This window comes from Belonocnema kinseyi, chromosome 3 (genome assembly GCF_010883055.1).
Source record: "Belonocnema kinseyi isolate 2016_QV_RU_SX_M_011 chromosome 3, B_treatae_v1, whole genome shotgun sequence".
Lineage (NCBI taxonomy): Eukaryota > Metazoa > Arthropoda > Insecta > Hymenoptera > Cynipidae > Belonocnema > Belonocnema kinseyi.
In genome coordinates, this window is record NC_046659.1 from 152,973,675 (window position 1) to 152,988,247 (window position 14,573).

Below are 14,573 nucleotides of genomic sequence, written 5' to 3' on the forward strand. Positions count from 1 at the left end.
TTTGAAAATTAAAATTCGAAAATTTTTTCTAAAGCCTCCAGGGGACTTCGTTTTCGCACGAAAAAATTTTATGTGCCCTTATTGTATCCGGACCCACAATTATTATGGCTTAGAACTCTTTTGCTTATTTATTATTTGATCATAACTAAAAAGGCAAGGCAAAGGTAAACATTTCAGAAAGAACCGCAACTTTCTGGTACTTATCTAAAAGAATATCGTTATAAATAATAATAAATTATTTCAACGACTTTTTTTGTAATTTTCATTAATTATTACCTAACTAATAAGCGAAAAATGGACAAAAAGTTAAACATTTCAGAAAAAACGGCAGTTATCTGGCATTAATAAAGATGAAGATTAAAGATAGTTATGAAAAATTATAATTTGCTTAAACAATTTTTGTTGCTAAATTTAATTAATTATTAGGTTACTTCAATTGAAAAATAGACAAATAGTTAAAAGTAAAAACTGGCAAAGAGTTGGAGAATTTCAGAAAAAAACGTAATTTCTAACATTATTCAAAGAGAATATTAATAAAAATAATAAATTGTTAAAGAAATTATTCTTATCAACAGTAATGAACTATTTCCTTCCTCTAATTGAAAATTGGACAAAAAGTGAAAAAATTTGGAAAAAATTGCAACTTTTCATCTCTATTCTAAAAGCCAACTGCTAAGAACAAGAATACATTGTTTAAACAATGTATCTTAACATATAATTATTGGTACAAAGTAGTATTTTATGTATTCGAAACAATTATCAGTAAAAATAATCCAACGAAATCATAATTAGCCTATTACCCTATAAGACAAACATATGGGGATGATATTGAAAAAATAGTATTTGATTCGTATTCTATGGTTAATTTTTTATAGTAATTAGACACCCTGAATATACTATGGTCTTAATTTAAAAATAAAAAATGGTAAAATACCTGAAATTAACCGTAACCAGGATGACTTCATGATCTAGTAGAAATTTGGGACCATAAAAGTCCAAATTTCCAGCTCCAGTCACCCAACCACCTCCATGAAACCATATCATAACCGGATATTTTTTATGGTTTTTGGAATCTAAATTCGAAGATGATAATTGGGGTGTATAAACATTAAGATATAAACAATCTTCATCTCCAACAACCTCTTCTTGATGAGTGTAAATATTTCGTTGAGTGCATATATTTGGATCTGTTTTGGCAGACAATACTGTGGTCCAAGAAGCTGCTGGTTTTGGTGGCTAAAATTTAAAAAAAAAATTAACATTACAAAAATGAGTCAAAGTAGGTGTACCTCCTCTCCCTGCATTATTTCTCACTTCCCTACTTCCCCTCCCCTTGTGAGTTAGGAGTTAGGAAATAGGAGTTGGGAGTTAGGAGTTAGGAATTAGGAGTTAGGAATAATTTTTTTCTTAAATCACTTTTTAGTCACTTTCTTAAGACAAAAACACTATATTCATTTTTTTTAAAAGAAAAGATCACCTTAGTCACTTTTTATTCAACAAATTAACCCATGAGTTAACCACCATTGAATTCGGGTCTATAAATATTTCTGCTTTCTTAAATTCTTTTGAAATATTATAGGGTATTTTAAAGAATTCCAAGAAATGTTGGAAAATATTTCAATAATTTGAAGGAATTTTAAAGCATTTGCGAGATTTCAGGGTATTTTTCAACATTTTAAAGAGCTTTCAGAAGCTTTAAACAGTTTTGAGAGATTTCAAAGGACTTGAAATATTTTCGGGAATTTCAAAGGATTAAAAGGAATTTTAATTGATTTTAATAGATTTAGAGATTTTAGATTATTTTAAACAATTCCAAGAAATTTGCGAAGATTTTAAACAAAGTCCAGGTATTTTAAAATATTTCTAAAAATTTCAAATATTTTGGAGTATTTTTTAAAATTCCAAGAAATTTTCAAGAGCTTTCAAAACTTTCGAAGATTGTAAAAAATGTTTATTTTTTAGAATATTTTAAATGGTTTTAAGGAATTTTCAATTGATTTTTAATAATATTAATGATTTTAGGGCGTTATAAAAATTCCAAGGTATTTTCAAGAGGTTTCAAAATTGTTGAAAGATTTCAAAAAATTTGTCATTGTTTAGGGTATTTTAAAATATTGAAAGAAATTCTCAATTGATTTAGAACATTTTAAAGATTTTAGTGAGTTTTAAAAAAATCAGAGAAATTTTCAAGAGCCCTCAAAACGTTCGGAGCATTTATAAAAATTTTAATATTTTAGGGCAATTTTGAAGATTCCAGGGAATTTTCAATTGATTTCAAGAAATGGAGGAAGTTCAAAGAATTGTGAAGATTTTTTTTTTAATTCTAAGGAATTTTTCAGAGCTTTGAAAAGATTCAAGGGGTTTCAAAGGATTTGAGATATTTTAGTGCATTTCAAAAGATTAAAAGTAATTTTCAATTGATTTGAATAATTTTAAAGATTTTAGGGTGTGATCAAAAAAATTCCTTGGAATTTTCAAGAACTTTCAAAATATAAAAGAGATTTCAAAGAATTTGAAATATTTTCGGATATTTCAACAAAATAAAATTAATTTTCAATCGATTTTAATCATTTTAAAGTTTTTAGAGTGATTTAAAAAATTTCCAAGGAATTTTCAAGAGCTTCAAACATTATCAAGGGGTTTCACAACATTTTAAAATATTTGAAATATTTCACAATATTTACAAAAGAATTAAATCATATAAAGTGATTCCAAAGAATCTTAAAGATTTCAGGTTTTTTTTTAAATTCCGATGAATTTTTTAAGAGATTTTAAAATTTTCAAGATACTTCTACGGATATCAATGATTTTAAGAGATGAAAAAAACCAAGTGGTTTCGAAGGATATCCTAGAATTTTTGAAAATATGGAACGATTTTACAATATTTTCAATTCATTTGAATTGATAAAGGGCCCAAAACTGACATAAACCGCAAAATCGACGTAGGGCCCCCAAATTGACATGGGGCCCAAAATTCACGTAGTACCCAGAATCTACATTGCACCCAACATTCACATAGTGCACAAAATCGGCACAGGATCCAAAATTGACATAGGGCCCAAAATTGATATAGGGCCCAAAATTGATATAGGGCTTAAAACTTACATGGGGCCCGAAATTGATATATGGCCCGAAATTGATAAACGACCTAAAATTGATATGGGACCCAAAAGAAATAGTGCTCAAATTCGGAATATGGCCCACAATTCATATAGAACTCAAAATTGATGTAATGCCCAAAATGTCTATAGGGCCACAAAATTTATACATGTCCTTGAATTGATATAATAGGGTCTAAAATTAAGATAGGGTCTAAAATTGGCATAGGGACAAACATAGACTTTTTAGTCATAATTAGATGTTTAAATAAATTGTTTAAATCATTTATTATTATTATTATTATTATTATTATTTATAGCAATTTTCTCTCAGAACAGAGTTAACCAATCGCGGTTTTTTTCGAATTTCTTAAATTGTTTAAAACTTTTCATTTAGAGGAAGGCAATGATCAATTAAGTTCAACAGAAACAATTGTTTAAACCATTTATCATTATTTATAACAATATTCTTTTAGAATAATCCAGACAAGTTGCAATTTATTTTGAAATTTTCATTTTGTGCAATTTTCAATTAGATGGAGGTCAAAATTCTAGTTAACAGACCTAATTGTTTAAACAATCCATTATAATTTTAAATAATATTCTCTTTAAATAATGCTAGAAAGCTGCAGTTTTTTCTGAAAATTTTCACTTTTTGTCAACTTTTTATATACAGCAAGGTAATAATTAATGAAATTAACAGAAATAATTGTTTTAACAAACTATAATTGTTAATAACTATCTGCTTCTATAGTAATCTACGTAGTTGCGGTTTATCCAAAAAAAATTAACTTTTGGTCCACTTTTTACTTTTGAGACATGAATTAATTCAGGTTGAGACCAAAAATTGTTTAAAAAATTTATAATTGCTTATAACTATCTTTTCTTAAATTAATGCTAGAAATTTGCGTTGTTTTCTAAAATTCTTAGCTTTTCTTTGACTTTTCAGTTAGGACCAAATAATAAATATTAAGATTAATATTAATTTAAAGAAAAAGGCTCTTCTTAGCTACATCAAAAAACATTTAATAAGATCCATGTCGAAAATTTGAAAAATAGTTAAAATATCTACTTCTTTTTTAGAAAAATATATTCGCAGATAAGAAAGAGATTGTTTACAAAAATTATTCTCTTTAATGTTCATTTATTATTTGTATAGAAATAAAAAGCCAAAGCAATAATATTTTAATCGGTTTCAAGGAATTTGAAATTGATTTCAATCATTTAAAGAGATTTCAAAACAGTTTTGAAGATTTTACAGTAGTTTTAAAAATTCCAAGGAACTTTGAAGAACTTTTAAAAACTACCATTAAAAATATTTAAATTAAAGTAAAAATTTTAAAATAATTTTTTTGGCGAAAAGTGAGATATAACTAAAAAAAATAGATTTACAGGCTTAAAATTTGAAATATCAAAATGAAACAACTTTTAAAGGTCTAGCGTTAGAAATAGCAATTTTCTTCCAGACGTTTTTTTACTGTTACGAGTGAGCACGAGAGTCGTTGTTGCAAAAGTAAAGAATTGCGCTGCATGAATTGACTTCACTGTACATTATAATTATTTCATTTGATAAAGAAGGAACTTGAATTTATTAAGGCATTTCAAGGAAAATAGGAAAAATCTTACTTTTGATATAGCTTAATTTTTTACATCTTAATTTAAGCCTATTTATTGACTGAAGGCTAGATTTAAGCCCATTTATGGTCTTAAAACTATAGCCACTATTTAAAGAAAATGCTTTAGAAAATACAGCACGTGAATAAGACATCTCATTCGCATAGTTTGTGGATTCGCATGAATAATGCATGACTTGTGTAAAAATTAACATGCTGAATGAAGGATATTTTTTATGAACTACGGAATGAGAATCTACGGGTTTCTGATTCATCACATTTATTGTGATGGAATTAAGTTCAAGGTGAGGATTTTTTAACACAATGAAAAATATCTTTTTCAAAAACTTTGTTCATTTTGAATAACCATAAATGTAACACGCGGATAAATTAATTTTAAATGAAATTTGAATTTTCTAGTTTAGTATGTAATTGCTATAATGATTAAATTAAAAAGCCGCATGTCACCTTTTCCCTATCAAGATATAATAAACGCTGTTCAACCTTTTTTCATTGTTTTTTGTTGTATTGAATATGTTTTTGTATCATGCGAATTAATTGAATCCAGAAATTGAGTTTCTTCAAAAAAGGCTTGATCGAATATTTTAATTTTTGCCTTTAAATGCTCGCCTCAATTAAATACAACAATCGAATTTTTTAACCAGTTAACTGGAAATGGCGCGTATCTGCGCAACAAAAATCCGTGGCAAATCTGGCAATGACGCATATAGGCGCACTTGAAATAAATACTACAAAAATCATTGGATTTTCATAAAAATTGGTATGCCATCGTTTTTTTGGCCGCTGATGACGAATCTGGGATCAAAATAAAAAGTTCAGAATGGCGGATCCAATATGACGGACTAAAGTGCAAAAGTAAAGTAATTTGAATGAAAGACACTACTAAGGTATCGACAAATATTAAATGAATTTTGTCAACTAAATAGATAGCAGAATTTTAATTTTCTCGAATTTTAAAATTCTCAATTAATAAAATTCCTGAATTACATAATTAGTGCATAATAAAAATCACGAATAATAAAATTCCTTAACAATTTATAAAATTCCCGAATTACAATATTCCCGAATAACAATAATTCAAAACGATAAAATTCCTAAATAATAAATATCTCAAATGATAAAATTCCCTTATGAAAAAATTCTCGAATTAGATAATTTCTTCATGATATAAATCGCGAATGATAAAGTCCCTGAAAAGTTTATAAAATTCCTGAATTACAATATTTCCTAATTATAATATTCCTGAATAAATAAATTTCTGAAAAGTTTATTATGTTACCGAGTTAGAAAATTCCTGAATAATAAAATTTCCTACAGACAATTGACCAATTATAAAATATACGAACTAGCAAATTCCCGAATAAAATAATTCCTGAAAAGTTTATAATAATACCAAATTGGAAATTTCCCGAATAATAAAATTCCCAGACAGTTTATAACATTACCAAATTTTTAAATTCCTGAATAATGAAATTCCGTAGAGAAAATTGCCAAATTATAAAATATAGGAACTAGAATATTTCCGAATCATATAATTCCTGATCAGTTTATAATAATACCGAATTGGAAAATTCCTCAATTATAAAATTCCCGAGTAAAAAAAATCCCGGACAGTTCATAATATCACCGATTAAAAAAATTCTCGAATAATAAAATTCAGGAATTGGATGATTCTTCAATAAAAAAATTCCCGACTTGGAAAATTCAAGAATAATAAGAATCCCGAATGATTAAATTCCGAAATAAAAAATTTCCCAAATAATAAATTTCAAAAATTATAAAGTTCCCCAATAATAAAATTCCCAAACAGTTGATATTATTACTCAATTCGAAAAATCTTGAATAATAAAATTTCCGAATTTAAAAAATCCTGATTTAAAAAATTCCCGGATAATAAAATTCCCAAATTGGAAAATTTTTAAATAATAAAATTACAAAAAACAAAAATTCCGAACAGTTTTAATAAATAAATAATATTTGTAACAAAAATTAATTTTTTTAATGTGAGAATTTTATAATTCGGGAATTTTCTAGTTTGGATATTTTATAATTTAAAAATGTTCGTTCATGAATTTTAATATTCGGGTTTAATTCGGGAATTTTAAAATTTTAGTAATATTATAAGATGCCGGGAATTTTATTTTTAAAGTTTATTATCCGGAAATTTTATTATTCCAGAATTTTATTAATCAGCAATTTTTCAATACTGGAATTTTATGTTTCTAAATTTTGCAGTCGTCCCATAAAAAAGTGTTTTAATTTAAAAAGTTATAAAATTGCGAAAACAAATTTTAACAATGGCGTTTGAAAGTAAATTTTTTCTTACTGTAGTTTGTTATCAATTTTTTAAAAATATTGGAATCTTGATATATCATGGTTTATTTTTTTCTGTAAATATTTGCTTCAACTCTACTGTTTCTAATTTTTAAAATAAGTAAATAATCTTCAAATATAGTTATTTGTTTAAAAAACGTTTTATTACAACAACAAAATTGTCTTCACGATTTTCGCCGTGGAAAAGCTTAATTTCTTAAAATCATTCAGAAAAATTGTGTTGTACAATATTTACTCTATCGTCTGAGAGAAATGTTTGCATTTTTAAATTATTTAAACACACAAAAATGAACTTTTTAAAGAAATCAATTGTTTTTATACTTTTCGTCTTTTTTTTTATTTTCAGGGAAATTTTTACATTGAAAATGTATTAAATGCAAAAATCGACCTAATCAAAAATTACATAATTAATTATTTACATTTTTGTCTTTAAATATTTGTAGGATGTCAAAAAAACATAATAAATTCAAAAAAGTAGTGAATAAAATGTAGATAATATTTTACCATATATTTTGAAGCAAATTTTGGCATTTCAAATTCAATTAATATTAAAATCGCCTTTTTCAAAAAGGAACGTTTTTACCTTTCAAATTAAGTAAATACAAAAATCTATTTTTCCAAAAAGGTCTTGATCGATTATTTTTAATTTTGTCTTTAAATATTTGTACAATCTCTATGAGAAAAATAAAAAATGAAAAATCTAGTGTAAATAAAATTTTCGGTAATATTTGTTATATATTTTTTAGGCGAATTTTTCATCTTATATTAACGTGATAATAAGTTAAAAATTAGAATTTTAATCTTGATACTGACCTCAAACCGTAATTCTCCCAATGGAGGAAGTGCGTAAGGTATTCCTCTAAAAGCAGCAAATTCTTTTCCTTTTCTGCTTTTCATAAAAGAACCTTGGATCGTACCATTTTTTATCTGAACGATAGGATCCGACGTGGCAAAAATCGATCCAATCAAGATCGATTCAAGTAGAATTGAGACCATTAAAGTCATTTTTAATCACACAAATTAAAAATAATAGTCTATAGTCCAGAATTTTCGAATTCTCAGTTCCAGACTTGATTCATTTTTATCGATTTAATATTTTATTTTTTATTTCAAAGCATAAAAATCGTTGGATATCAATTCAGGATCAAAATATACGAAACTGGTAACGGCGATACAACAATTATAAATTACTGTATATACGCTCCACGCGAAGGCAAAGTCACGACTGTGTCTTAAGAAAACGAAAACGGGTTCCAGATCCTTAGACTTAGACTACTTATCATGATGATACTAGGAATAGAGTGAGCAAGTTTCTTTTCAACTTTCAAGGATCAATGCGTACTTCAAACTTATCTATTTAAAAAAAATGCGCGCGGTGCTGGCACATTCTCGTTGCGCGCTGCGCGTGAAGTGCACAGTGGGAAAAACAGGATTTTCTTGGTTCAAAACAACGTACAGCCGATTTAACCGATTTGAACCAAAAAAAAATCAAAAAAAGCTGATAAGATTTTTAAGAGAAGTGGTTGAGCATGGTTTTTAAATTAGGCTTTCCATTTTTGTATGAATAAACAAATTTGGGATATGGACAATTATAAAGATATGCTTTTTAAATATTGGAAATGGTTTAAAATATAGTTAAGAAGTAGATTGTGCTAATTTGGAATTGAACCAATTATAAACGGGTGTTTTTTTTTTATTACTGAAAATGGGTTTAAATTCAATGCAGGTAAAAAGTATATAATGTTACTGCCATATTCTGCTAAAAAATGTTTATTATTCATTTTAGAAATCAAATTTCAAATTAAACATATTAGACAAATTATTTATCACTTATTAACAGTTATTCTTGCAGAACTTGTTATATTTCATAAGTGTTTTGAAATTTGTTTGTAATGTTACGAATTGAATGGAAACTACCTAGAAAGTCAGAAAGGTGCGCAACTGAAGCAGAAAGTGTGTTACATTAATGTAATGGATTTTGCAATTTTAAATTGTCACTTGGAATTTCTTCCAGTTTGATGAAGGTTCTCTGGATCGAGAATGCGTCAGATTAAACCAAATCACTGTAAGAGTAAATAGACCAGCGATAAGATTAATTGACATAACATTTACTACGTGTATCTCCATCGATATTTCTTACCCTCTAGGACACGAAAATCTCTTGTGTAATAATTACGTAAATTATGCCAAGTCTAAGAAGAAAATAAGCAAATATTTGAGAAATCTGGAGAAGTTTCAGTAGAGAAGCAAAATTTGAAAATATAAAAGCCGCAGAACTAATGCTGGCTTGCGTGGAGAGCTTTACATGGTGACTTTGTGATGCTCTTCTCATGGGATGCTTGCTAGAGAGATTGATCAGCGACCTGGGTCGGATGAGAATTACGGAATAAACGTGTTATTTGAATAAATTACACGAGGAATCTAGATTTGTCTAAAAATCTCCCCCCCCCCCCACACACACACACAATCTATACCAACACGTATGAACTTCACAGTCTTTTCCTTATAGCATCTTCCCCCCTTTTCCTATTTTTTTGTGTGTACAGTACTAAACGTTTACTATTATATTTTTGGTTGAAGATTCACCATTGTACTTGAAAATTATCCACTTTGATTAAAAATTTAAATATTTTGTTAACAAATGTTCTCCTTTATAATTAAAACTTAATTTTTTAAACTAAAGATTGAAATACTTTGCTAGGTTGAAGAGTCATCAATTTAGTTGGAAATTTATTTCTTTGACTAAAAATGTAAATATTTTATTGAAAATTCGTTACCTTTTTTAATTGAAATCTCATTTTTAGACTGAAAATTAGACAATTCCATTTTTGATTCGAAATTAAACTATTCTATTACTGGTATTTGGTTGAAATTTTTTTGTGAATTAACTAATTTTCATTTATAATTTAAATGTTGTTATACGAAAATTCAACATTTTTTTGAAAGTCAAACTAGTTTTTTTTAATCTATTTTTTGCTATAAAATTTATCATTTGATTTAAAAATTCAACTAGTTTGTTGAAAATTTTAATATTTTCTTGATAGTTCGACTTTTTGTTTCAAATATCCACTTCTTGATTGAAATTTGAACTACTTTATTGAAAATTCATTTTTTAGAAAATTCATTATGTTATTTGAAAATGCATCTCTTCGGTGGCAAATTTTTATATTTTAATCCAAAGTTGTGTTTTTGATTGGTAGAAAATTAATTTTTTAACTAAAAAATTAAACCATTCATAGTCCATCATTTGTTAAAAAAATGTATTTATTTTTTCTTTTTAAAAATCCACTATTTGTTCGAAAATTCCGCTACTTCGTTGAAAAATGAACTACTTTGTTAAGGATCCCTTATTTTTTAATCCATTATTTTTGTTGAAAATTCTTTTCTTTGTTGCAAAATGTTAATATTTCATTAAAAATTAATTTGTTGTGGTTGATAATCTAATTATTTGATTGAAGATTTTAATATTTCATTAAAAATCCATTTCTTGTTTAAAATTCCACTATTTGGTTGAAAGTTGATCTAGTTTGTTAAAGTAATTAAATCTGTTTTGTTCAACAATGCAACTGTTTGGTTGAAAGTAATTTCGCGTTGCTTAGGGATTTAACTATTTTGTTTAAAATTCGTCTTTTTTGGTTGAATTCACCTGTTTTATCTTTTTTATTTTTATTAGAACATTTTTTGATTGAAATATCTACTATTAAATTATTTGTAGATAATTCAACTTTTATGGTTTAATATCCCACTACTTAGTTAAAAGTAATTAAATTTTTGTACATAAAAATAAACTATTTGTTTAAAAATGTATCTTTTTGGCTTGAAAATTCAACAATTTGAATAATACTTTTATCCTTTCTTAACTCAACAAACTTTTATATATATTCTCAAAATTACACTATTCTGTTAAAAATGATCTTTTTTGTTTAAATTCAATTGTTGGTTTTTTTGTCATTCAAAAATAAAATATTTTTATTGAACTGGTTTTAAAATTCATCTCTTTGGTTGAAAACTGTAATATTTTGTTTTAAATTCATTTCCTTTTTGGAAGGAAATTAATTTTCTTAACTGTAAGTTAAACTACTTTATTAAAATTTCATCATTTTAGATGAAAATCATGTCCTTGGTTGCAAATTGTAATATTATTTTGAAAATTATTTTCGTTTATAGATGTAATTTTTTTTAACTGAAAGTTAAATTAATTTAATAAAAATTAATTTTTTTACTAGGAAATTTTTCATTTTAGTAGAAAATTCATCTCTTTGTTTGATCAATTTAATATTTCTTTGAAAATTCGTTTCTTTTTGGGTTATAATTAATTTTCTTTTGACGGTAAATTAAAAGCACACAAATTATTTTTTACCTAAAAATTCATGTTTTATTTTCAAAATTCTACTATTATCGTGAAAATTTGTCGTTTTGGTTTGATTCAATTGCTCCTTTTATTAAAATAATATTTTTTATTTCTAATACAGTTGAGGAAACAAATTTCCAAGGTTCGTTTTCTTTTTGTTGAAAATTAAGTTGTTTAAATTAACTTTGTAGTTAAGTTCTTAACTGTTTTATGGAAAATTCATTTTTTTAGGTTTAAAATTAAACTATTTTTCTTGAATATTTATCTTCTTTATTTAAAAATTCTATTTCTTGGTTGAAATTGAAACTACCTTGTGACAAATTCATTTTTTCAGTTGAAAATTTATCTCTTTGGCAGAAAATTTTATATTTTCTTGTAAATTCGTTTAATTTTTAGCTAAAATGTAATTTTTTTAACATTAAATTCAACTATTCCAACATTGACTGAATTTTTTTTTTAATTTGAAATTTAACTATTTGATTAAAAATTTATATATTTTGTTGAAAAAATTTTTTTATTTGAAAACTCATGTATTAAGTTGAAAATTCATGCATTTTGTTTAAAGTACAATATTTTTACAATATTCAATTGTTTTGTTAAAAATTCGTCTTTTTGAGTTGCAAATGCAACTCTTTTCGTAGAACAGTAACCTTCTGTTTAAAATTCATATTTTGTTCCTGATAAGTCAACTGAAATCTTTTTTCGATCAAATCTATTTTTCCTGAAAATTTGTCTTTTTGATTTAAAATTTCATATTTTTTGAAAATAAATGCAACTGTTTTCTTGAAAATTAAACTATTTTCATTTTCTTTGTATAAAAATTTAACTATTATGCAACTTTTTGGTTGAAAATTCAACCTATTTTTTGAAAGTTTGTCCTTTTGATTTTAACATTCACCTGCTTTAGCAGAAATTACATCCCTCTTGCATAGAGATGCACATATTTGGTTAATAATTCAACAATTTTGTTAAAAATTTACTTTATGTTTATATTTAACATTTTGATGTTGAAAAATGAATTGAAATCTGTTTTGGATGAAACTACAACTTTACAAAATTTTTGTTTTAATTAAAAATTCATCTGTTTTAGAAGAACTTTTATCTTTCTTGATAAAAATGCAACAGTTTGAATGAAAATTAAACTATTTTGTTAAACGGTTATACTTTTTGGTTGAAAATTGTACTGTGTTTTTTTAATTGAACTATATCGTAGAAGATTTAATTTTGGTTTAAAATTTATATTTTAGTGTTTAAAAATGTACTGAAATCTTTTCTTAATGAAAGTTTAACTTTAAAAATAAAAATTTATCTTTTTTATTTAAAATTCATCTGTTTTAGTAAAAATTAAATTTTTTTATGAAAAATTGACTAAAAAATATTCTTTACTTGAGAATTCAACTATTTTGTTTCAAAAATTTGGTTGAATAATTTTATTAAAAAATCTATTTTTCAAAAGATTTATGTATTTAGTTTAATATGCATCTATTTTGTTGAGAGCTTAACTATTTTGTTAAAAAATAATCGTTTTCAATTAAAAATTAAAATTTTCCATTTTTTAAAGATTAATTTTATTTAGTTAAAAATTCTCAGTTTTCAGTAAAAAAAAAATAATTTTCTTAGTTTAGAATTTCATGTTTTGTTGCGTAAAAATGAATCAGTTTCGTGGAAACTTAATTGTGTGCTGAAAAGTCATATTTTTCTTGTAAAAATTAAATTTTTGTAGAGAACATTCATCTTTTAACTTAAAGTTTCAACAATCTAAATAAACTTTTATTTCTCACTTGAGTAGAAAATCTTCATTTGTTGAAGTATTTTGTCAAAAAGTCACATTTTATAGTAGAAAAGACAATTTTTGTTTTAAATAAATTAATCAATTAAAAAAAAATCCATTTTTATTTGAAATACTGTTTTATTCCGTTTATAAAAGATTCTGTAAAAAAATTTACAAGATCGAAATGCTGTTATTTGAACATTAATGACCAATGAAAATGAAAAATTAGGCAAGGAAAAATCAGGGAATTGGAGAGGGCCTAATCCGTTACATAATTTAAGATGGCCCCTGACTACGCTTCTGTTACGTACAAAGAAAATTTTTAAGGAAATAAAAATTGCAAAAGAAATGGTCTTTATTTCTACTACAGTTGAGGAAACGGATTTCCAAGTCAACCTTTCCTTCTTTAGGGCTTCGGAACTTTTCTAAGTTTTTCCAATCTCTGATCACCGGTTTCCAGGATTCATACTTATGAATATTCCTTGACAGTGAGGCAGTACGGTGTTTCCTAGAGAGCTGAAAGATTACAAACTATAAGTACCAACCTTACAATTATATATTATAATTAGAAACAACTCTCTAGATTTTTCTACAACTAGAAGTACATGACTGAGCCAACTAAATTCTAGCAAGATCACTAAATCTAAATTTTTAATAGTCATAGTGGCTAGTAGTCACTGGCTATAAGTCAGAGATTAGAAAGGACTTCAAAAATTTCCCCCACGAAAGGATATCCAGGGCCCCTCCGTAGAAAATTACAATTTCCTCTCGGGAACCTTCCTGAGTAGTGTCGGACCATTCCTGAAGGATAGAATTCGAATTTTCCTTATATAGTTAAACTGTTTCCTGTAATAATGCTTTTGAGAAAGGGCCTTTTTTCAAATTTGAGTACCAGCTTGAGAAGTACAAAGTTGGACATTTCTTTTGCAGAATAAATTGAACTTGGTGAAGCAGATTAGAAAAATTGAGAAAAAGAGTCGAAAAGGGTGATGGTTTTGTTTGAAATGAATAAATAATATTAGAAGGACTAAAGGGCTTTCGAGAGGATGAGGGATTTTTGTACTCTTGTGGAAAGAGGCAGAACTTGATGAAATTGATGACCGGTCGGTGAAAGGAAATTTCAGTTTGAGTTTACGGGCCTCAGTGGATAAGAAGAGTAGATATTATTTAATATTTAATATTTATTGTCATTTATAATAACTTATAATTATTTATTACTTTTATTTATTATAAAAGCTATGTTAAGGTTCTAAAATATAAAAATTCATTTTGCAATAGCTTATTAAAAATTGCAATTTTTGATACAAATTCAAAAAGTTTTTGAAATATCCTAATTTGAAATTTCTGCACTGAATTGATCTTCTCGAAGAATATGACCAAATTTA

General features: G+C 25.9%; 1 protein-coding gene across 1 annotated transcript in view; it reads right to left on the reverse strand.

The window, feature by feature from the left end:
* LOC117168995 (venom carboxylesterase-6-like) overlaps window positions 1-8,388 on the reverse strand; it is a 32,694-nt gene extending 24,306 nt beyond the window's left edge. The window contains exons 1-2 of the mRNA XM_033355027.1: window positions 7,880-8,388; window positions 935-1,236 (exon numbers count right to left, since the gene is read on the reverse strand). Coding sequence (XP_033210918.1) covers window positions 935-1,236; window positions 7,880-8,071 — 494 coding nt within the window. The 5' untranslated portion in view covers window positions 8,072-8,388. The remainder of the gene's footprint in view (window positions 1-934; window positions 1,237-7,879) is intronic.
* Between the last annotated feature and the right edge of the window lie 6,185 nt (window positions 8,389-14,573).